Below are 25,673 nucleotides of genomic sequence, written 5' to 3' on the forward strand. Positions count from 1 at the left end.
GAAAAGACCAACTACACAGCCATATAAATCAGCCTTTCTCAGAGGATTCACAGAGAGACAGTGAAATGGCAGGTGTTGTCCACCGCCACCACCACTTTGCCAGGAGAGGGTACCGTCAAAGGGTGTATGTTGAACGTACCAAGCCACTGGAGCAATACACCACTGAGGAGCAGTATGTCCGGTTTCGCTTTGGGAAGGCTGATATAGAGTACCTTGTGAACCTTCTCAGGCCAAAACTTCAACACAGAACCCAAAGGAGTCACGGTCTGTCTGTGGAAGACCAGATCCTCATTGCTCTCCGATTTTATGCATATGGGACTTTCTATCAAGTTGTTGGTGACTATATGGGAGTGGTGAAATCAGCTGTGTGTGATGTGGTGAGAGATGTGTCAATCGCACTTGCCAGCCTGGTCAATGAATTTGTTTCTTTTCCAAAGGACAACCAGATTGCCCAGGCCAAGCGCAGCTTTTTTCTTTTGGGGAATATGCCCAATACTATTGGAGCAATCGACTGCACACATGTGCATATACAAGCACCTCGTGAGAATGAATGGGAGTTTATAAACAGAAAGGGAGGCACAGCATCAATGTCCAACTTGTGTGTGATGCTGACCTCATCATCACCAACTGCGTTGTCAAGTGGCCTGGGTCTGTCCATGATGCACGCATCCTGAGGGAGAGCTCTATATAGAGACCTCCAAACCAACCGACCGGATGGCATAATATTAGGAGACAGTGCCTACCCACTCCTACCATGGCTGATGACTCCTTTTCTAACAGCAAATACACCGGCGCAGGCACGCTTCAACACTGCTCATTGCAGAGCAAGATGTGCAATTGAGCGTTTAAATGGAGTTCTTAAGAGGCGCTTTGCATGCCTTAACTACCTGAGAGCGGAACCACAGAAAGCATGCAACATAACCCTTGCCTGTATTGTCCTGCACAACATCGCTACTAAGCGCAATGTCCCTCTCTGTGCTGACAATGATGCACCTGAGCCCCTTGGAGACCCTAACCAACCTCCTGCATTCTGCCAGAACGAGCAAACAGGACGTGCAACAAGGGACGCAATAGTTAGACACTATTTCTGATTTGGATTTGTTTTGGATTTCAAAAATCAGTGATTGCCATTCTTTGCATTTTTTTGGTTATTCTGTAATCATTGCATGCATCACTAATAAATATTCTAAAAACAAAAATATTTTCGATTGTGATGAATATATATATCAATTAGTGACAGAATAAAATGTATTGTTTTTGGTCAATTTTGACAGCTGTTTGGGGGATTATTTTATGAGGCCAAACTCTTTCTATTTTGCTGTAGGCCTATACTGAAAGGCTGAATACGTTAAAGCCTACCTAATCACTGTAGCCTGACGGATGAACAAATAAAATTAAAACCTTATGAATAAATAGGATATCTTGTAAGATACTGCATGATCCAAATATAGTATTATTTGATACATTTTTAAAGTTTTCATTACATTTTGGGCATGAAATCCACGCTGAATCCACCCTTCTGATGGGATCAGTTTAATCCAGATTTTTTGGATCAAAGTGATCCAAATCCTACAAAAAAGTTCTGAAAAACCCAAACTAAAGGTTTGATCCGGATCAAAACCAAGATTGGATTACGTGATCTAATCCGATTATGTAATCCGTTTTTTCTTTTGAAAAACCCATTTTCAAGATTTGATCCAATCCGTTCTCCAAAATCCTAGTGGATTACTTTTGAAAAACCGGGCCCTGGATTTAACCACTGGTGTCATATGGATTACTTTTATACTCTCTTTATGTGGATTTTGGAGTTTCAAAATTTTGGCACTCAATCATTTGCATTTTGAGGACCTACAGAGCTGCAATATTCTTCTAAATATCTTTATTCTGTAGAAGAAAGAAAGTCATACATATCTGGGATGGCATGAGGGTGAGTAAATCATAAAATAATTTTAATTGTTGGGTGAACTATCCCTTTAACTTTAGACTGTTTATGACTGTCAAGCAATGTAACAACTTTGCACATTAATATAGAGCTTGTGGTCTTTATTAGCATTTTATAGTGGCTTCAAATACGGCTTAACCAATCAGAATATAGTTTTGGAATAGTTTTGGACATCCTTCTACAACTCAGCCCAGGAATGGAGTTAAGATGTAACATTCAACTGACATTTCCCCAGTACTGTTTGAGGGGGAAGTCATATTTTTAGAATGGTTAGTGAGTATTTATGCAGTAGCTGTCACTTTTCTTTGTTTCCTCTTGTCCAGGATATCCTGCTTATGAAGGGAGAGGGCGAGGTGAAGCTCAACATGGCCGCTGGGAAGGCAGAACTGGTCATCAAGAGCAATGTAGAGATGGATCGTGGAGTGATCTGCTCTAAGCTTCAAGAAGCTGAAGATGCATGGGCGGCACTGCTTTTAAGAGCCATGAGCTGCCACAGGTGATGTGACTGTGTGACCTATTGACCTCAATGAACTCTGATTATAAGAACTTAGCTTAATAAATGACCATCATTGCAGAAGTTAAGGTTAATGTTTTGTTGAAAGTAAATGGAAATAAACATGTCCATGTGAAGCATCAAAATTAATTTAATTACCAGGGTTATTTAGATATATTTTTTAAATTGGCAAGTGTACTTGACTGCAGGTGCCTACCTGGGCTTTTATTCAATTAAACCCATAATCACTATGGTAACCACATTATTATCTGGCTCTATCAGATTCAGTTAATACCAAGGGTGTAATCATGGAGCTGTTTTTTTCTAATTACCTGCTGAATAATATGGTCATAGTTTGATGATGAGTTTCATATTGCACAATGGTCTTTGACTTTTGACCACACAGTGTATTCATAAATTGTATAATATATATAAAGCATATGTAGTATTCTATATATATGATGCTATAAACACATATATACACATTTAAATTGTCTCTGTATCTGTCTTTCCTGTATTTAGTCGATTGGAATGGACCGTTAATCAGTGGGATTTGTTTGTGGAGTCTCGAGCACAGCTGCAGAGATGGCTGGAGGCAGTCGGGCTGGAGGTTAAAGGTCCTCTTGAGCCCCAACTAGGACTAAGGGAGAAACGAAAGCAACTGGAGAGATTTCGCTTGCTGTCATCAGATGTGGAGGACCACCAAGGAGCGCTGTGCTATCTGGAGGAGAGTGCAGCTGAACTGTACAAACGCACTGGAGACCCCGTCTTCAAGCAGGAAGAAATGGTTCTCCTTAGGGCGCAATTTGAGGATGTCAAAGCTGCAGCAGAGGTGCATTGTAAATGCCTATTAGATGGTTGAAGTGTAAAAGTCAATGAGTCAATAGTTGGTTGAATTAAAATTGTAATGATTTAATTCATGTTTTGTCCTATTTAGGAGAGAGTCAGACTCTCAGATGATGTTGTCCTTGAGCATAAGAAGTATATGGAAACAATCAGGGAGCTCACTGATTGGCTCATGGTGGTGGGGGAGGAGCTTCAGCAATGCTCTGACCCATCTGGTGACTCTCCCACCTTAAGTCGGAAGTTGACTGAAATCCGGGTAAGAACATTTTATTATTGACTTGTTTTTTTTAAAGAAAATCAACTGGTAATGTTTTTATGGTAATTATTAAATATATTTTGGGGCGGCTCAGTGGTTAGCACTGTCGCCTCACAGCAAGAATGTTCCCGGTTTGAGTCGCAGCTCAATTGAGCCTTTCTGTTTGGAGTTTGCATGTTCTCCCTGTGTTCACATGGGTTTCCCCCACAAGTCCAAAAACATGCAGTTTGGTAAATTGGATACTCTAAAATTGCCCCCTAGGATGGTCCGCTGTAGCAACCCCTAATGGGAGCAGCCGAAAGAAGAATAAATGTATTTTAAATTTACATTGTGATGTAATGAAGTTTGTATCTGCCAAAAAATAATCCTCCAATTTTTTTTAAACCCTTAAAAAATAAGGGCTGCCATATTTAATAAAATTTCATAACTGGCACACATAAAGCTATCACACAATAATTAAATGTGAGATACCTTTTCCTGTGAAAAAGCTTCTCTTCTCTCAAATGGTTTCTTGACAACCTATGTGGAAATCCCCCCCCCCCCCCCATTCATAAACAACATTTTAAAATGTTTCATTATGAATGGTGTGAAATGAATAAGAACAAAATCCATTCTTATACCAGAAGACATGGTGTGAGATTGCATGTGAAATTATGTGTATCATAATTGCATTTCATCTGCACATACAGTATGAGTATATGTGTGTGTGGGTGTTTAAATAAATAAATTGAGAGAGATATGTACTTTTATTAAGCCCATGAGGGAAATTGCTCTGCAAAAGCAGCCAGTTAAGACAGCACTGTTCAGCATACAAAAAAAATTCACACAAAGAGACTCAAAAAATTACAAAACATAATTCAATGAATATACAAACAATATATTTAATGTTGTTAAGAAATTTTAATCCATTTGTTCAAAAAAATTGCTTTTGTGTGTGTGTTTGTGTTCAGATGTATGTTAACTGTATGTATGTATGTGGGAACAATTTTGTGGTTGGGGAAGTGAACCCTGTACATTTAATTCCAAGGCCAGACTTTTTGCATTGTATGCTCTCACAGGACTTAATTAATGGATGGAAGCAGGTTCTTAGATTTTACTTATACCACATGGCTGTTGAATGCTTGATTCTGATTGGTTCACAGATGTTCTAAGGTGTGCAATTATTTTTCAAGGAAACGCACTGCTATAAAGTAGTTCCAGGTCTTCATAGAATAATGGTTTCATATCACTTCACCAAATTATTTCAGTTCTTTCAAAGAGCCCTACAGGCTACCACAACAAAATAACGAAATAAAACATAAGTCATTGGTTAAAGAAAATCAGTTAAGAACATCTCAAAACAATGTCTAAAATATTCTACATTTATTTCAATTTCAGTTAAAAAAAGCCCTCGTGCTCCCTCGTCTCCCCACACACACACACACACACACACACACACACACACACACACACACACACACAAACATACATACATACATACATACACACACACACACACACATTGGTGCGGCTATCCTTATGAGGACTCTCTATAGACATAATGATTTTTATACTGTGTGAACTATACATTATATCCCCTAAACCTAACCCTCACAAAAACTTTCTGCATTTTTACATTTTCAAAAAAACATAGTTTCGTATGTTTTTAGACAATTTGAATTATGGGGACACTAGACACTGTCATCATAAACAGTGCATAATACCCTTGTAATTACCAGTTTGTAACCTAAAATAATGTCCTCGTAAACCACCCAAACCTGCCCACACACACATGCACACACCCAAACTTGCGCACACACAAACACACACACACACACACACACACACACACACACAGGCACAAATGAACTTTGAAAAAGAAGTCCTCCAGTAAAGCAGCTCAAGCCTTGTTATCCTGTTTCTATGTCTGAAGTGATGTTTTCAAATTAGCAATGAAGGCTTGGACTGTATTAAAGCAAGATGCCGAATCTGTGCTGATAGAAATTAGTTCCACTCACAAGAGAGTTTTAGGGCCAAAAAGCAGAACCTTTCTTGAGATAAAACCCTGAACGATGTCTTAAGGTGTGGTTACCGTGATATAAGCAAAATAATTGACTCCGGCCTGTTAAATTGTTTAAAAATAATGCACACCCGAGGTGCAATGGTCACAACGTGCAGGTCAGGATGTGCATTATTTTTAAACAATTCAATGGTCCCTCGTCAATTATACCTTACTTGTTTTATAAAAGTGCAATTATGCTGATTGGTTTGTTACACCTTCTGCTTACCCACATAACACTTTGAGCATGGGGTGTGTGTTCCATGAATACGAAAATGAGAGTGAGAAAGAAGGACCAGAGGCACTGAGAGAGCAATAAGAGGCGTTAAGAAAGGCGTTAATAAAGAACTTTTAAATTGAAAATTGAAATTGAAAGGGGAAGACTTGGTGTGAAGTGTCTATGCTTTTTGCACCTTTCTCCCAGGATAATTAGTGGTAAACAGGAGTGTAAATGAAAGCATGTATGCTTCTATCTTTTTTCAATTTTTCAATCAGCTTAAAACATTTAGACTGTAAATGTAAATGCAATTTATTTCAATTTTTCAATCAGCTTAAAACATTTAGACTGTAAATGTAAATGCAATTTATATCAGGTAGCCTATAATTGTTTTCCAAAGTCCTGAAATAATTATGCACAGTAGTTATTTTTCTTCAATAATAAACAGATGGCATGTATGTTTATTACTGAAGAAAAAGAGCTAGGCCTAGCACATCTTAATATTTCAGGACTTTGGATAACTATTATGTATAGAGCCTATTATTTACTTTGACTGTTCAATCATATTTTTGGATTATTGATGACCAATTTGTATAATTATTAAAATAAAAAATAACCTATTACTATTATTATTTTTAATGAATAAATAATACATTATATATATTGGGATGTGAGGAAATTACACTGAAGCGAAGAAAGTCAACAAGTAGAGAGAGTCATATATTAATATAAGGTTAGGATGTATTTAGAAGAGCGAGGAGACAGGTACAGGGTCGATGTGTGGAGGCACAGAGTTTTTGCCGCGCTGAATAGACCGTCATCCATGCAGCAGTTGGATAACACTCAGCCACTGGTGCCGCAGTTTCCGTAGCAACTTTACCCCCCCTCACTCACGTGCTCCCTCCCTTCAGGACCTATTGGAGCGCGGCGCGTGCGAGGGGCGCGAGCGGCTGCGGCGCGTGCGGCTGAGCGCTGAGAGAGCAGGAAGGCACACGGCAGCGGCGGGCTGCGAGCTGATGGATGGAGAGGTGGCGGCATTGGCTCGAGCCCTGCACAAGTGGGAGGGAGCATCGCTGCGAGCTCGCGACGCCCTGGAGACGGCTGTGGCCACGGCGACAGGGGCCGAGCGGGAGCAGACGCGGCTGACAGCGCAATTGGAGGGAGAAATGGAGAAGCTGGAGGGACAACTGAAGGAGTGGAGCGAAGGACTGAGCAGCGCGGAACGGAGGAATAGCGGAGCGGCGGCGGTTGAGGGATGGAAGGTGGCCAAGGTAATTGAGCACGAGAGCGAGGGAGGGAGTTTGTATAAGGTAAAATATATTTCATTAGAGTATAGATGACGAATTATGTCTAAGCTCTAAGACAGACACATACTGTTTACAGCACAAACATTTACCAAGTCTCACACAGTTCTCTATGTTTATAATTCCTAACGAAACGTATACTCATTTACAAGGTTATATTAAAGGACACAGAATGGCCTCTGTGTGCAATGTAGAAAGGACAGTTGCTTATACAGTTCTCTGTATAGCCAATCTTTTTCCCTCTCTCTCTTTTCCTTGTTTTCTTTTTCTGGCTCACTCACTTTCTTATAAAGTCGAGAGATGTATGTTTCCCTGCTGCTGAGATTGTTTTTACTCTTCATCTTGCTGCTCACATAATTGAAAAAAGAGTACAGATTTTCCCCCCATTTTTTATTTTTAATGGTGGTCTTTCTCAAGCCCTGCACTGTTCCCTCTATTTTACTTTCTCTCATCCCTTGTTTCCGGTGTCTGGACTTGTTTGTGTTACACGCTCGTTTGCACGGCTCAGGCTCCTCAACATCTGACAGCTGACTCCCACCGGGATTGGGAGAGAGAGAGAGAGAGAGAGAGAGATAGCGAGGAGGAGGAGGAGAATGTGAGAGGAGGAGGGAAGGAGATAGAGAATCAGACCACAAGTGAGAGAACATGTCAAAGGTGGGAGGAGTGAACGAGAGCCACCGAAGAGTGTGAAAGAGAGGGTGAACTGCAGCTTGTGAAGTGGAAGACAGGGAGGAGAGAGAGAAGGAAGAGGAGGAGAGAGATTGGAGGAGGAAGTGTTCTATAGGGAGAAGTCAGGGAAGCATTTCCCTCTGTTTTTTAAAGAGAGGATCAGAGGGAATGTGGAAGTAAAGAGAGAGAGAGACACTACTTTGGCTCTTTATAATCTCAGGCATGTTTGAAAAAGTGGGAAGGCTTCCTGGACACACTGAAGAACAGAAATGCTTTTGTAAGAGGCCTTGTCTCTGTCTTTGAGTTGAATGAAGCTATGTGTTATTGCTTAAGTGTGTGTGTGTGTGTGTGTGTGTGTGTGTGCGTGTGTGTGTGTGCGTGTGTGCAACTGTGAAAGAAGGAGCATCAAGCCTGTAAATGAGATTTCGGGCATCAAGCGTGGCCTCTGCATTGACACTCAACCCAGCTGTGTGTGTGTGTGTGTGTGTGTGTGTGTGTGTCTGTCAGGGTGTTCTGGAGGGGCTTCAGGCAGCTGAAGTTATGGAGGAGAAGCTGAAGGCGCAGCTCAATGAGCTTTATGGGTTTTCCAGTGATCTGGGTTCTCAGTCGGACAGAGTCAGCGCTCTTATCAAGCTACACAACAGGTGAGTGCTGCAGTCATGCACACACAAGGTTAAATGTTTTCAAGTCAAATGGTCACAATCTGTTTTCATTTAATATTTGTTTATAATTTACAGACAAGTAAAACATGCCAGTGTCTTACAGAGCTTCTTAGATCATGTCTCCACTGCTTACTGTCTGTTTAATTTTTTTTTTTTACATTCAATAATTATTTTAGAAATATTAAATGTTGTTCAACACTTTTATTGGCAGTAAAGACCATTGACATCAGATGATAGCACAGGTTTCTGGAGCAACATACTTGTTGGTCCTGAAATAACATGTCTAACAACCAATCAGATGTAAGGGTTAGATTTAGGGTTAGTGGCTTGTTCTTATCAAGGTCTTATCAATTTTTAAAGTTTAGGTGTAGGGATAGGGTTAAGACTGTTTGTGTGTGTGTGTGTGTGTGGGCATGTTTATGTAGTTTATGAGGAAAATGTTTTTAGGTTACAATCTGGTAATTACAAGGATATTCTGCTATAAATGTGGTTTATGAGGACATTTCTAATGTCCCCATAATTTAAATAGCTTAAAAAACATATTAAACAATGTTTTATTGAAAATGTAAAAATGCTGAAAGTTTTCTGTGAGGGTTAGGTTTAGGGGGATATAATCTATAGTTTGTACAGTATAAAAATCATGTCTATGGAAAGTCCTCATAATGATAGGTGGACCAACATGTGTGTGTGTGTGTGACAGAAATGTTGTTTGAGGACCAACAAAAGATGTTGATCCAGGAACACATCCTAGTTGGCAAAATCACATTGAGCTTTGCAATGCAATTAAAAAGTGTTACAAAATAGTAGTCAAATAATTTTTTGACTAACATTACAAAAATTATAAATATTACAATAAGTAAAAATAAACAAATAAGTAACATTGGTTCCCCTTCTGTTGCTCTCTCCACGTTGTGTCAGAGAAGCGACACTAGGGGTCTCTCTTGAGCGCCGATATTCACCTCTGAACTATGAAAAAAGGCCAATGAGAGTTGGCACCCAGTATTTGCATGTCCCGCCCCCGGACATACGGGTATTTAAGCGGCGCAATTACGGGAGAACATTCAGAAAATTTCTTCGGAGCCAATGGTCGTGCATGCAGTCTGCTGCGAGTTACACACCAAGGTCCTGTTTAATCCTCTGACGCTCTGCATGCTGTTGGATCTGACGGCGCATAACAGCGGCTTTCTCATTCGTGCACGGCTGTGCATTCTTGTCCCTGGCGCTCGACAGCGCAGACAACTTCGAAAGAGTTATTCTAAAAGAGTGAATTTCGCTCTAAAAGAGCAAAACACAGCGGCGTTGAATGTCCTTCTCAGGACGCGTCTTTTTAAAGACGATGTTCCGCTCTGTGTAGTTTCTGGATGCGTTGATTCTCCCCACCTCTGACGGCCATAAAAACTGCCTTGCATTCCTGGGTTGCAATCATACGCAGGCAGCGTTTTTATGAATGGTCTATGTTTTCAGTACGAGAACATAGCCATGACAGCATTGCGGTCGTAGGCTTTTTCTTGTAGTGAGAAAAAGCCGCTTCAGCCGCCCCCCCGCGCCTCACATCCTTCCTACAGGATTGAGGCAGGTGCCGCTGGCGATGAAAACGATCTGGGGACAGTGACGGGCTCCGTTTCGCCGGGTGAACCCCCACGAAACCCCCGCCTCCCGGCACGCTTGCTTGTTTCCGTCCGAGCTCGGGATGAGCATTCTCTCCAATGGGTTATGTTTTCAGTGTGAGAACATAACCGCGGCAGCGCTGCGATCTCTGCTTTCTCTTGTAGTGAGAGAGCCATTTCAGCCACCCCGCGCCGCCTCCTTCCTACGGGATTGAGGCAGGCACCGCTGGCGATGGAGAACGATCTGGGGAGAATAACAGGACGCTTCGCCGGGTAAATCCCTCGAAAACCTCCCGCCTCCCCGGCACACTTGCCTGCTTCCCCCGAGCTCGGGATTAGTGCGGTCCGCTTAACAGCCTACCGTCCGGTCCCTCGAGCTCCCCGGCATTGGATGATGACATCACCGCTGCATCGGAGAGCGTAACAGCGGCGTCGGATGCGGATAACTCGCCTGGGCCGCCACCATCGGGTCTCCGCCCAGTCTGAGCCTGACGCAAGAAGGTCCGCTATGCTTCCCCGGGCTTAATTGGTTCCGCGGTTATGTGCGCCGCTCACAGCCGCGCCCCCCGCCAGCCGTGCCCAGCTTCCTCGCTCCTCCGCTCTCGCTACCCTCGGTGGTAGAGCGGTCCCAGACCGCTCCCCTGCCATGGCCCCCTCCTCTAAGTCCACCGGGCCAGGGCACTTCAAAATCTGCACTTGGGTGGTCCTGTTCTTGACGTGCTGCAGGAACTGCACTTAAACGGGCGATGGCCACTCCGTGGTCCAGAAACGCAACGATGGACAGGCAGTAAGGGAGGCAGACAAAGCATGCTTTCTCAAACGCCCCCGTCTCCCAGCTCCGTCTATTCGGCGACACCACTTGACGACTTCGCCCAGCAGTCCTCAGTGGTGAAGAAACAGACGAAGGCTATTTTCAAGCAAAAAAAAGCATCCTGCCCTGCCGCAAACCTGCCGCCAGGGGCCATGCCCGTCTGCTCGCCGAGGGCGTCCTCCTGCGGCTTTCAAGATAGAAAGAAAGCGGTGCTCCACCTCAACTAACAAGTGAGTGGGCCCAGCTCTCAGCCCCAGCGTTGAGCTCCCCGCAGAAGTTGGACGCCCATCGTCTCACGGACCCCCTTGAGGACCCAGAAGGCTCCCAGGCGCTCCTGAGATGACAGACCCAGAGACCAAGACGTTAGCTCCGGAGCTGGTAAGACCACTCCGTTCCCCGGTGGAGGGCCGGGAGGAGAATTTTTTGTTAAATTCTTTACACTCTATAGAGCTATTTCCTTGTTGTCTCTGGGGTCACCTGGCCCGCAAATGCCATTCTCATGGCACTCTGCTTTCAGGCCTCAACAGTCCCGGCTCCATGGACGCGGTGTCCCCGCCTTCAGCCTCACGACTGTTCCCCGGCCAGCCGGTTCAGACGAGTCCAGAGGACGCCAGCATCAGACCTCCTCCTCAGTCAGCCCCCTGCCGGATGCGTGGAGCAAGGTAAGTGCTTTGAGTTTATTCTCAGCACCAGAGCCTCGGGACACCACGTTGCCTCCCGACGCCGCGTTACCTGTTCCGCACCGCTGCAAAGCCCTGCCGGGTACGTCCAAAAAACTCGTCCCCTTGGTGCCCCTAGCACGGAGTTTAGAGGCGTGGCTTTCACTGCCAAACCCGTCACGCTGGCTGCACCGGACCATTCGACTCGGTTATGCAATTCAGTTTGCCAGGTCTCCGCCCCCTTCGTGGGCGTACATTTTTCCGCAGTACACGGCCAACATGCCCATTCCCTGCGCGAAGAAATCGCCTCCCTTCTATTAAAGTACGCGATAGAGCCTGTCCCTCCAACCGAAACGAAGAAGGGTTTCTACTGCCCTTACTTTGTTGTACCCAAGAAAGGCGGCGGCTTACGACCGATCTTGGACCTGCAAGTTTTCAATCGGACCTTGTCCAAACTCCCGTTCAAAATGCTCACCCAGAAACAAATTCTATCTGGCGTCCGGCATCTAGATTGGTTCGCAGCGGTAGACCTGAAGGACGCGTACTTCCACGTCTCAATTCGCCCTCGACATCGACCCTTCCTACGGTTCACATTCGACGGCCAGGCGTATCAGTACAAAGTCCTCCTCTTCGGGCCTGTCTCTGTCCCCTCACATCTTCACGAAAGTCGCAGAGGCAGCTCTTGCCCCGCTCCGAGAAGCCGGCATACGCATACTCAATTACCTCGACGACTGGCTCATACTGGCCCACTCCCGAGAGTTACTATGCGCACACAGAGACCAGGTGCTCAGCCACCTCAGCCGTTTGGGGCTTCAGGTCAACTTGGAAAAGAGCAAGCTCTCCCCGGTCCAGAGCATCTCTTTTCTCGGTCTGGAGTTAGACTAAGTCTCAATGACAGCACGTCTCTCCAATGAGCGTGCTCAGTCAGTGCTGAAATGCCTCGCTTCCTTCAAGCCAGGCGCCGTGGTCCCGCTAAAACATTTCCAACAGCTCCTGGGGCATATGACATCCTCCGCGGCAGCTGCGCTGCCGGGGTTGATGCATATGAGACCACTTCAGCGCTGGCTCCGGACTCGAGTCCCGAGACGAGCATGGCAGATCTAGCTGGCCTACCATCGACCGTCATAGATAAAATCAATCAAGCCAGAGCCCCCCCTACCAGGCATCTTTACGCTCTAAAGTGGCGCCTGTTCGTGGACTGGTGTTCTTCCCGAGCTGAAGACCCGCAGAAGTGTGCAGTTAGGTCAATGCTCGTGTTTCTTCAGGAGAGGCTGGAGAGGTGGCTGTCCCCCTCCATCCTCAAGGTGTATGTCGCCGCTATCGCGGCCCACCACGACACGGTAGACGGCAAGTCTCTTGGTAAGCACGACTTAATCGTCATTTTCCTAAAAGGTTCCCGGAGGATAACTCCCTCCCGGCCTAACCTGTTCCCCTCCTGGGATCCCTCGGTCCGGCACACACTTTCGTGATCCTAAGACCGCGACCGGGCTACATGCCCAAGTTTCCTACCACACCCTTCAGGGATCAGGTGGTGAACCTGCAAGCGGTGCCCCGGAAGGAGGCAGACCCAGCCCTTTCACTGCTGTGTCCAGTACGCGCTTTGCATATTTATCTGGACCACACACAGAGCACCAGACGCTCTGAGCAGCTCTTCGTCTGCTTTGGGGGACAGCAGAAAGGGAACGCTGTCTCCTAGCAGAGACTCGCCCACTGGGTTGTCGACGCCATTTCCCTGGCTTATCACACCCAGGCCGTGCCCCCCCTTGCGGGTCCGAGCTCACTCCACCAGGAGTGTTGCATCCTCATGGGCACTGGCTAGGGGCACTGACCTAGCAGACATTTGTAGAGCAGCGGGCTGGGCAATACCTAACACTTTTGCGTGATTCTACAATCTCCGAGTTGAGTCGATATCGTCCTGTGTCTTCTCAGGTACCGAGCCCGTAGAACTTGGTGGCACGCTGATGATCTGACCGGGTGAACCGCTTGCACCTAGCGCCCTTCCCCCTAACCAGGGGAAACAGTGCGCCTTCATTCCCAGGAGATCCCAGGTTTGGGACACTGGTTGATTCCTCCCTAGCCCTCGTGGGTCGCAGTTCAGCGGAGGAACTCGCTGACCCAAGCCACTGCGCGTACCGCAAGCTACCCTGTACTGGTATAGGTGCTCCACAGGTAAGGCCTCCTTCGGACTCCCCCTGTGTGTAACACCACGGTTCTGTCCCCTCTGGCGAGCGGACTCCCGTGTTTCCCTTAGGCAGTCACGGCTGCCTCGGTTGCCGTGCTGTATTTTCCCCCCTCTATAGGCTGGATCCACCACCGCACCAACTTTTCCACATAGGCCCTAAGTCAGGCCTCTGATGGTTTTACCACTTAAACTTGCCTCCCCTCTCGGGTAGGCGTGGCCTCCGCAGGGTCTTCTCCGTCCTGAATAAGGGCTAAGACCCCCTTCCCTCAATGCGTGTAAGGGCCCCGGCATTAGTTGCTCTATGCAAGACACATAGAGAGAAAAGAGGCCCGGCCAGGCTTGGCCCGTTCCCAGGTTGGCGGCCAGCACCTTGTTCCCCCCTCCAGGGTAACGATAAGGAATCCTGATGGCTTAAATGGGGCATTGGGGAAGGGTACGTGCAGCCTGATACAGTTGGTCGTCCTGCACGTAAGAATGCCTGCTCGCTCCTGTATCAGCAGTTCACGTACATGGCTCAGCGCATGGCACTTTTTTTTTTTAAGTGGACCCCTAGTGTCGCTTCTCTGACACAAAGTGGAGAGAGTGACAGAAGGGGAACGTCTAGGTTACGTATGTAACCTCCGTTCCCCGATGGAGGGAACGAGACGTTGTGTCTCCCCTGCCACGTCGCTGAGCCACTGTTGTGGCCGGACCATTTCCGGCTCCTCAGAAAAATCCTGAATGAACTCCCGTATTTGCGCCGTTTAAATACCTGTATGTCCGGGGGCGGGACATGCAAATACTGGGTGCCAACTCTCATTGGCCTTTTTTCATAGTTCAGAGGTGAATATCGGCGCTCAAGAGAGACCCCTAGTGTCCCTTCTCTGACACAACGTCTCATTCCCTCCATCGGGGAACAGAGGTTACATACGTAACCTAGACGTTCCCTTTTAATTCTGTCAAAAACTGTAGAATAATTCAATGCATTATATAATACAGAAATCAAATAGTTTATACAATAATTCCTAAGAAATCAACAATAATACAAAATTCAAGAATAAATACAAATAAATAAACAAGTTTTACAATTACAATTATGAGCATTGAGGTGAATGAAGGGCTTTGATACATTGCATCTCGAAGCACTGCATCTCAAGTGAGCATTTCAGCTGAGTGCCCTTGTCATGACAGCAGCTTTTGCCTCATTAGCATTCTTTTCAAGTATTGCAGCACAAAACAAGAAAAAAAAAACTTGCCTATCTTGCCTCCACTGTCCACTTCAGCCTCATCCGTATTTGTTATGCTGGAGTATTCTTGTATGGACTGGTTCTGCTGCGCTTTCACTTTTGATACACAAACTCTTCCTCTGAGAGAGCCTGTCATTGAAACAGATGTCTGCACACCATGCGCTATCAACCCCCCTGCATACACATTTGAACCCCATCCCCCAATTTCTCCCAATTCTCTCTAGTTTGAGCCTGCGTGCCTCCCGGGAGTGTCAGAATAAGGAGAAACTGCTGGAACAGCGCTTCCGTTCTTCTCTACATGACTTCCGTCAGTGGATGGTCAATGCCAACATTTCCACCGCCAAATGCTTTGACTCTCCTCACAGCATCCAGGATGCCTCCGCCGTTATACAGAGGATCCAGGTGAGCAGAATGGACAGTTCCATGCCCGGGAGTGCTCCTCCTGGCTGGGCGAGATTCAGGATTCTTGGATTATTGCCAGTTTGGCCGGCAGGTTGTTGCTTTGCTTGTCATGTAAGGCTGGCCAAAATTTGACAAAGTGACAGTTCATTCTCAGGTCCCATGAGCCAGTTTATGAGGCTACCATTGAGCCAAGGATGTGACAGACTGGGCTATTTATGAGTTCAATTAGCACAGCAGAAAACCTGTGAGGGTACAGGGAAATGCACAGTAATGATTTATAGCTTTGATGAAAGAGACATAACTACTGTTGGTCTGGATGCAATCTGAGGCCACAGAAATCTGCACAGATTTTTGCAGAATTTGAACAACCATCATTCTTAAAATTCTACAAATATTCCTCCCTTTGATGTTGGTTTATTAAATATTTTGGCTAATAAGATAATGCTTTCAGCTACTAAGGCCGAGCATACACGGTGTGAGTTCTGACACTCGGGAGGTTGTGAGCCCCTGCACATGTTACGAGTCAGTCAGTCTGAAAATCGTACAGGTGCAATCATACACGACACGACATTACGACCTGGTGAATTCCAGTGTAATCGCATTAATGTAAATTAATTTTGCACTATTTATCATTAAAAAATATAAGCCAAATGAGGACATTGCTTTAAATCCTTGTAGTTTGCGTTTAAGAAATAAAAAAGAAGACTGGAATGGCCAGGGGATGCATTAGCTGAAAACTCATCCGCTGATAAAAAACAAATAAAAAAAAAAATATATATATATATATATATATATATATATATTAGGGCTGTCGATTTACGCTTTTAATGTTATAAAAAATAACGCGTTAAAAAATGTACGCAATTAATCGCAATAAGGAAGATTTCTGAGAAATGCAAGCTTGTAGTACCACCTGTTTACTCCAGAGGGCAGTAAGTGAAACTTCAGCTGTATGAGCAATGTGCAGTTTATACAGTGAAGAAAACACTTCAGTAGGCAGAACAACACAAATACGCGTTACGTTCTTGCGTTCAAAACACTTGATGGAGCGAAAATACAAACTAAGGGATCTCAAGATGTGTTCTAAGTATTAAACTATATTAAACTTGACACAGTGACCTAAACATTTTATGTTTATGAAGCAACGCACCCGAGACGCTACACAAGCATGTCTGACGCAGCTGTTCATTGACGGATCCTTAAACAAACCCTCATAATAAATCTCCAACTGATTGACAAATTCACTTGTGAAATGGATTGCTGTGAACTGTGTGCCAATGATTGACTTATGTTCAATAATATGGTAGTAAACAACACATTGTATTATAAAGCTGCTTTTTGCATTGTCTTATCAATGATGAACACTTCTGCCACAAGAATGTAATGCATTTTAATTATCTGAATATTTGTTATTTTATATATATAATTATTTCATCATTATATATTTAATTATTGTTATATGAGGAGCTTTCTCAGTAAATTTTTGTATATGCGAATAAATACGATTAATTAATCGGGACACCATGTAATTAATTCGATAAAATTTTTTAATCGATTTACAGCCCAAATATATATATATACATATATATGGATAATTATTACAAATGCTGTTCAGCATTTGATAGATTCAGATTTCGAAGGGAGGCTGTGTAATTTCACGACTGCATACTCTACATCAATAATATCGTCAGTGTGTTTCTGCCAGTTACTGCATGATAATAAAGTGCACAAAATTTACAAGATTAAAAAGAAAATTTCCATTTCTGTCAGTTAGACTTAAATTTAATTTAAGCGCAAACATGGCGTTTAGTGCAGTAATTTTAGTGGAGTAGGCTACCTGTATTATTCTGCTTTATATGTAGGCTACATCCTTCTCATCTGTGTCACACTGTCACTGCTTGCATGTTGATAGCAGACATTCTGAAGAAGATCCGTGAGGTCTTGTCCATTTGAATGCACTTTAAAGCATGTAGCAAAGCTTAAAAAGATTGTTTTAGCGCAGCAGGTGATTGACAGGTAGAACTCTAAACCTAGGAGTCCTTGGTTTTCTAGTGCAACCCATATGGCAAATTATTTATTTGAAGAGAAGAGAACAGCATGGCATTTCTGTAGAATCCTTCCCAGTGATTTTGAATAAAATAGGAAAACATTTTAACATGACCACTTTCTCCAAATGTGTAAAAGCTTCATGAATACTCAGTTTTCATTGACCATGTGAGTTGTAACACCTTCTCCTGATTGGTCAACTTCAGGTAGATCACCAAATCTAACCGTTCAACCACACACACCTCACGAATTGAAGCCGACAGCGCCCACATTTTTTTAAACATTATTAGGAGGTTGTGAGCTGCTCGTAAGCCTCTTGGCTCCGCTCGTAATTTATCTTACAAGATGCAAGCCGCGACCACACGAGCACCAAATTTTCCACGCGATCTCTCCCTTTACTGGAAAAAAACGGTCGGGAGCTTGCACGACAGTCGGAAATAGCACCGTGTATGCCCGCCTTAATAAGTGTGTAGTAGTACTTTCTGCTCTGTTAAACATATTTTACCATATTTAAATTAATTCCATAGAGTTCTGCAGATTTTCCCTCATTTGGTAGAGAAATGTAACTGATCAGCACAAATTCTGTGGGCCTAGACATGGCATAGGTACTATGGATGAACAGGAGTACTTGAAAATTCATTTTTTTAAATGAATTTATTAAAATTAAGGGCCACATGTACACAACGTGCCAAAATGCAGTACTTTGCATTCCTACAGACAGCAATTTGCATCAACACTGTTCACGGTTATTTTCAATTTGGGGCAGCAACAGTGCTCAAAACTCGGGGGAGATTAGATGGTGTTCACATAGCACACGTTCTCCCTTTGAAACAGCTAGATGGAGTGCAACTAAATGGAACAGAATGCTGATATCTTGATACATGTTTATAAAAGTTAAACTATGTTTAATTTGACATGCTGTCTTAAACATGCAAAGAAAAACAAAAACAGTGAGCTGTGTACCTGACAGTGATGATTGTTTTAAGACTAGATGGCAATCTCGGCTTTCCTTAAAATTTTATCAGAAATGTGGCAATGACAAGTTAAATATGTACAAATAAGCTGTATAAATACATTAAATTCAGTTGAAGTGAGAAGTTTACATACAGCTTAGCCAAGTACATTTAAACTCAGTTTTTCACAATTCCTGACATTTAATCGTAGAAAACATTTCCTGTCTTAGGTCAGTTAGGATCACTACTTTATTTTAAGAATGTGAAATGTCAGCATAATGGTAGAGATAATGATTATTTCAGCTTTTATTTCTTTCATCACATTCCCAGTGGGTCAGAAGTTTATATACACTTTGTTAGTATTTGGTAGCATTGCCTTTAAATGGTTGAACTTGGGTCAGACGTTTTGGGTAGCCTTCCACATGCTTCTCACAATAAGTTGCTGGAATTTTGGCCCATTCCTCCAGACAGAACTGGTGTAACTGAGTCAGGTTTGTAGGCCTCCTTGCTCGCACACACTTTTTCAGTTCTGCCCACAAATGTTCTATCGGATTGAGGTCAGGCCTTTGTGATGGTAACTCCAATACCTTGACTTTGTTGTCCTTAAGCCATTTTGAACAACTTTGGAGGTAGGCTTGGGGTCATTGTCCATTTGGAAAACCCATTTGCGAACCAAGTTTTAACTTCATGTCTGATGTCTTGAGATGTTGCTTCAAAATATCCACCTAAATTTCCTTCCTCATGATGCCATCTATTTTGTGAATTGCACCAGTCCCTCTAGCAGCAAAGCACCCCCACAACATAATGCTGCCACCCCCATGCTTCACTGTTGGGATGGTGTTCGTCAGGTTGCAAGCCTCACCCTTTTTCCTCCAAACATAACGATGGTCATTATTGCCAAGCAGTTAAATTTTAGCTTCATTATACCAGATGACTTGATGGTTTCACTGTCCTTTTCTGCATATCTCAGTGCCGCTTTGTAGTCTGTTCAGCATAACGCGGCGGCTCATTTTAACATATCACGGCTGACCCGCTCGGTTCTGCCAATGGCCAGTCCGCCCCTGATCATCCCCAAAGTGCATCTGCCCACTGGGAAAATGCCTGGTATGCTAGTTTACCAGTCCAGCCCTGTCCATTGGTACACCTCCAATTCAGTACATCTCCTATCAGAAGCTAACTGTCTAAAGGCTTGACATCATTTTCTGGAATTTTCCAAGCTGCTTAAAGGCACAATAACTTAGTGAATGACTAACTTCTGGCCCACTGGAATTGTGCTTTAGTCAATTAAAAGTGAAACGATTATTTGTTGGAAAAATTACATGTGTCATGCACAAAGTAGATGTCCTAAACGACTTGTCAAAACTATAGTTTGCTAATATTAAATCTGTGGAGTAGTTAAAAAGATTTGTATTAATGACTTCAAACTAAGTGTATGTAAACTTCTGACTTCAACTGTACAAATCACTCTTGGTGCAGTTAGCTCATTTATTTGTAAAGTACTTTAAAACTACATTGTAGACCAAAGTACTGAACATTAAACATTAGCAAGAGAAAACAGAAAACAACCATATAATCACATTACACAACATCAAAGTGTAAAAGCCAAAGAAAACATATGCCTTTAAATAAGCTTTAAAATAAAAGTATAAAATATCACATATCACTATTATGCTGTTCCTTCAAGTGGTATAATCTGTTTTTTCTTTAATAATATGCCAATAGAAGTCTGTGCTTCAATGAGTGCCAATGGCAGATACCATTCATTTTAATGGAGCAAAAGATTGATGTTATTTGGACCAGAGGCTCTAAACAATTAATATGATTTTATGATTGGTGGTGCTTTCAAATTGGCAGAACTATGGAATATACAGGCAATAATTGAATGTGATGAAGATAGCTGACAGTGTTTGAAATGTAAATACATGCTGTTGAATGGAGAGTGTTCAGCTGCTTGGAGATATGGGCACAGTTATTTGTGATCTGACGTAACACATTTATTTTAGCATTCAGAATGCTACATTTTGCCTATTGTTTTTTTTTTGGTTGTTGTTTTTTTTTCAGAAACAATTCTGAACTTAATTTTCTTAAGGAAATTTCACTGTTTGTGTATTAGTTAAAGCAGTTTTTGGGAGCAACTTTGCAAACACCCAAAAATTTAAATAGTCTGTGCTTCCCCACACTTGAAAAGCACCAGCGGCCACTGGTACTCGTGTATTCTGAAGAGTTATCTGTCAAGTTCTTGAGTAGACAAATTTATCAAAATGCCCATTTTTAATAGGCACATACAATAAGAGGGGATATATATATATATAAAAAGGACTAACAGTGTTACTGAGAATAGAAAAATCACAAAAGCAGGAAATAAGATGGGTGGAAGAGAAATGCTGGCTGCTCATTTTTTATTTACCATTGCAGACATCTCAAATGTGGAACAATATTTCTGCATGGCTTACTGTCCTGAACCAGCAATATGGCAGCAGACATGCTTTGGGTCATACAATATTGCATCTGTACCGTTTGAGTGGAGAAAGAGAAAAAGAAGGGAATGTGTCCGCTTCACAGATGGTTGGAGATCCCTGCTGGGTGACTGTCAATGTCTGGATGTGACTCATCGCACTTGCTGCCCTATGATCTGTGATAGTCTACTTATGTCTGTGTGGGTGACGTCTTTCTCATTCTGCTCCACAGGAGTTCATGAGTGACAAGGAGCAGGGCCAGGCTAGATTAAACACCATCCTATCATATGGAGAGCAGCTCAGTAGTGTCGTGGCTGCCGACAGGGTGGAGGCAATCAGCGCCAAATCGAACACAGCCAAAGATGACTGGAGAAGCCTGATGGACAACTTACAGAGAAGAGAGATGGCCTTACAGGTAGAGTTGTGCTATGTATTTTTAAATGTGTGTTGGTAAACTTGTTTTTTTGTTCTAAGAATTCTCTCTTATTTAATTGTTTATGTTTATTACACGTACTCACCAGTGCCGGAATGAGTTTTGAAGTGGGGGGTGTAAGCAAACGGATGTCATTACAACAACATTCCTAAGCCAATATAGCCAATGTATATATATATATATATATATATATATATATATATATATATATATATATATATATATATATATATATATATATATATTTATACAAAATAATAATATGGCCAATTTATACCAGACCAGCTTCCAACATTGTCAAATCACTGTGACTAACTAGTTATTTATCAACTTACGCAGTTCGAGTTCGAGTCGAATTGCTGACGGAATTTAACTACAGATATTCAAATCTGTTTCCGCGCCACCGGCACAGAGAGAGACTGTCATTGCACAGTTTATGCATACCTTAGATAAGGCAGCTGTCTTTATTTTCGGATACTTCTGGAACATTGTATTGGTTAAACTGATTGTTCTTATGTATGGGTCCCTCTTGTTTATGTGTCTATTAAATCATTTGACTGTCATTTTATTGTTTGTTTCTTCATCCAAAAATGTTACACAAGCACAAAATGCCCTGTGTTTTATAGGCTACCTTTTTAAAATGGCATATTGCATACAACATTGTGTGAGTTAAGGGTTAAAATTATTACCTCATCCCCAATAATAGGATACAAAGCAATATTGTTCATTATCCTACTTTTTCTAATTCTGCTGACTTTAAGACTTATCTTCAATATCAATCTTGTATTACTGTGACTTAAGTCAAATTTCCCTCTTGAAAGAAGAATAACACAAAACCTATATAGGATTTAAAACCCGTTATTTTACTTGATTATCTTGATAGCATAGTGCAAACAGCATATGGTCATTCTACGAATATCATATAAGTAATATAATGCAAGTTCCCTGTCTGTCACTCACTTCGACGTTGTGTCGAAGAAGCGACAGTAGGGGTCTCTCTTGAGCACCGAATATGCCTCTGATCTATGAAAAAAGGCCAATGGAATTTAGGCAGACAGTATTTGTATACCCCACCCTCGGACATACAGGTATAAAAGCGGGCAAATATGTCGAGTTCATTCAGAAATTTTCTTCGGAGACGATGGTCATGTTGCAGTCAGCTGTGAGTCACACACCTGTTCCTGTTTCCTCTGACACTTTGCCTGCTGTTGGATTCTACGGCATATTACAGCGGCTTTCTCCATTCTCTGCACGGCAGTGCAGTTTGACCCTGGGCGCTTCGACAGCGCAAAGAAATTTAAAAGAGTTCAGACTCGAGTCCCGAGACGAGCATGGCGCCACGGCACGCACCGGGTAACAATCCCCCCCGCCTGCCACCAAATGTTCAAACCCTGGACAGACCTCTACTTTTTAGCAGGTGTCCCGACGCGTCCTGGTCACGACCAACGCCTCCAGATAGGGTTGGGGCGTCGTGTGCAATGGGCACGCAGCCGCGGGCTGTTGGAAAAGGTCCCAGCTGCGCTAGCACATCAACTGCCTAGAGTTGCTGACTGTATTCTTTGCCCTGCGGAAGTTTCTCCCATTAGTTTGAGAAAAAAATATGTCCTAGTCAGGTCAGACAGCACCACAGCGGTAGCGTACATAAATCGCCAAGGCGGCGTACTCTCCCGCCACATGACGTGACTCGCCGTCGTCTCCTCCTTTGGAGCCAGCCGCGACTCAAGTCACTGCACGCCACTTACATCTCCGGCAAACTCAATGCGATGGTGGACGGGCTATCACGACAACATTGGCCTGGTGGAGAGTGGAGGCTTCATCCCCAGTCGGTTCAGCTGATTTGGGAACGATTTGGTAAGGCCCAGGTAGACCTGTTTGCCTCCAGAGACCTCCCACTGCCTGCTCTGGTATGCCCGAACAGAGGCTCCCCTCGCGGCAGAAGCGCTGGCACACAGCTGGCCCTCGGGGATGCGCAAGTACGCATTTCCCCCAGTGAGCCTTCTTGCACAGGTGCTGTGCAAGGTCAGGGAGGACGAGGAACAAGTCACCCCAGTGGCTCCTTACTGGCCCACCCAGGCCTGGTTCTCAGACCTCTTACTCCTCATGACAGCCCCTCCCTGGCAAATTCCCCTGAGGAAGGACCTTCTTTCGCTCTGGCATCTGCACCCAGACCTCTGGAACCTCCACGTCTGGCCCCTGGATGGGACACAGAAGATCTAGCTGGTCTACCACCTGCCGTCGTAGACACGATCAGCCAAGCCAGAGCCCCCTCTACCAGGCAACGTTACGCCCTGAAGTGGCATTGTTCGCGTATTGGTGTTCTTCCAGGGCTGAAGACCAACAGAGGTGCGCAGCTAGGTCAGTGCTCCTATTCCTGCAGGAGAGGTTGGAGGGGAGGCTGTTTCCATCCACCTTGAAGGTGTATGTTGATGCTATCGCGGCCCACCACGACGCAGTAGATGGCAAGTCTTTGGGTAAGCAGGACTTAATCATCAGTTTCCTAAAAGGCGCCCGAAGGTTAAATCCTTCCCGGCCAAGCCTGTTCCCCTTCTGGGATCTCTCAGTGGTCCTCACAGGCCTTCAGAGACCCCACTTCGAGCAGCGGGTTGGGCAACACCTAATACCTTTGCAAGATTTTACAATCTCAGGGTTGAGTCAGTATTGTCCCGTGTCTTCTCAGGTCCGAGCCGGTAGAACTCGGTAAAACGCTAATGAACTGACCGGGTTGCTCCCTTGCACCTAGCGCCCTTTCCCTCAGTTAAGGTAAAACTGTGCGCTTTCTCTCCCAGGAGATTCCATATATTCGGATCCCTGGACGACTCCTCCCTAGCCCTATGGGTCCGCAATTCTGCGGAGGAATTCGCTGACCCAATCCACTATGGGTACTCAAATCTACCTGTACTGGAATAGGTGCTGCACAGGTCGGGCCTCCTGTGTGGACTCCTCCTGTGTGTATTTTCTGCGGTACGGTCCCCTTGCGAGTGGACCCGCGTCTCCCTTAGGCAGTTCCAGCTGCCCTCTGGTTGCCATGCTGTAGCAACTCCCCCATCCTTGAGGCTGGATCTACCAATGCGCCATTTTTTTCACATGTGACCTGAGTGGCCCATGTGATGTATTTCGCCACTTACCTCCCCGTTCCTGGGCAGGTGTGGTCTCTGCAGGGTCTTTTTCCAACTGGGTAAGACCCCCTTCCCACGATGCATGTAAGGGCCCCAGCCGTTGGCTCTATGCGGGAAACATGAAAAAAACGAGAAAAGAGGCCCGGCTAGGCTCGGCCCGTTCCCAGGTTGGCAAGCATCACCTTGTTCCCCTTCTTAGGGTAACCAAAAGGATTCCGACGACTTATTATGGGGAATTGGGGAAGGGTACGTGCAGTCTGACACAACCAGTTGCCTTTGCATGTAAGAAACCTGCCCGCTCTTGTGTCAGCAGTACACGTACACGGCTCAGCGCATGGCGTGATTTGAATTGGACCCCTAGTGTTGCTTCTTCGACACAACGTCGAAGTGAGCGACAGACGGGGAACGTCTAGGTTGCGGATGTAACCTCCATTCCCTGATGGAGGGAACGAGACGTTGTGTCCTCCCGGCCATGTCGCTGAGCCGAGCCACTGTAGTGGCCGGACCATTTCCTGCTCCTCAGAATATTCCTGAATGAACTCGACTTATTTGCTCGCTTTTACACCCGTATGTCCAGGGACGGGGTATGTAAATACTGTCTGCCTAATTCCCATTGGCCTTTTTTCATAGATCAGAGGCATATTCGGCGCTCTAGAGAGACCCCTAGTGTCGCTTCTTCGACACAACGTCTCGTTCCCTCCATCAGGGAACGGAGGTTACATCCGTAACCTAGACGTTATAACTACTTACTTAAATATCTGGAATTTTGTTTACCGGAACTTCTCCTTATAGTTCAATATGCATCTACAAACAACATGGAATGGCAGTGACAACTAGCCAGCACGCCCTCATCCACTTTCATTCATTTCTACGTGTTTTTGTAGATCAGTGGTTAGATGGATTGATCAAACGTCTGCATTTTTCCACTTTTCTTGGTGCAAAGGGCAAAATGGCACATTTACCTATTTAAATGAATATCAGATGCTAAACCTACATCGAATTATAGTCCTTACCTGGAATATAATTTAACATCTGTTGTAGTTAATACTTGAGGACTTGCTACTGGCTGACATTTAAAAGTTAATGGCAGTTAAATTTATGTTAAAATTTCTGTTTAATGGCAATTGTTTCATTTTATGTTAAGATGTTTTTTTTTTTTAGTTACTCTGGGTGAGATTAGTGTTACTTTTAGGGCTGCCCCCAAACAAAGATTTTTCTAGTCGACTAATAGTTATTAGTTTAAGCCATTAGTCGACTAGTCGCATGTTTATGATATTAATTTAATTACTTAAATACGTTTTTGGGGGGCATCAGAAAATTTTTTGAGTTCCAGGGCTGAGAAAGAATGTTATAAG

General features: G+C 44.0%; 1 protein-coding gene across 1 annotated transcript in view; it reads left to right on the plus strand.

Moving 5' to 3' along the window:
* The window catches only part of syne1a (spectrin repeat containing, nuclear envelope 1a), a 173,155-nt gene that overhangs the window by 54,192 nt on the left and 93,290 nt on the right, over positions 1 to 25,673 (plus strand). Inside the window, exons 52-58 of the mRNA XM_052098241.1 lie at positions 2,266 to 2,438; positions 2,958 to 3,267; positions 3,373 to 3,537; positions 6,704 to 7,063; positions 8,273 to 8,409; positions 15,137 to 15,314; positions 21,002 to 21,184. Coding sequence (XP_051954201.1) covers positions 2,266 to 2,438; positions 2,958 to 3,267; positions 3,373 to 3,537; positions 6,704 to 7,063; positions 8,273 to 8,409; positions 15,137 to 15,314; positions 21,002 to 21,184 — 1,506 coding nt within the window. The remainder of the gene's footprint in view (positions 1 to 2,265; positions 2,439 to 2,957; positions 3,268 to 3,372; positions 3,538 to 6,703; positions 7,064 to 8,272; positions 8,410 to 15,136; positions 15,315 to 21,001; positions 21,185 to 25,673) is intronic.

The sequence above is a fragment of the Xyrauchen texanus genome, chromosome 30, assembly GCF_025860055.1.
Source record: "Xyrauchen texanus isolate HMW12.3.18 chromosome 30, RBS_HiC_50CHRs, whole genome shotgun sequence".
In the NCBI taxonomy this organism is placed as follows: Eukaryota; Metazoa; Chordata; class Actinopteri; order Cypriniformes; family Catostomidae; genus Xyrauchen; species Xyrauchen texanus.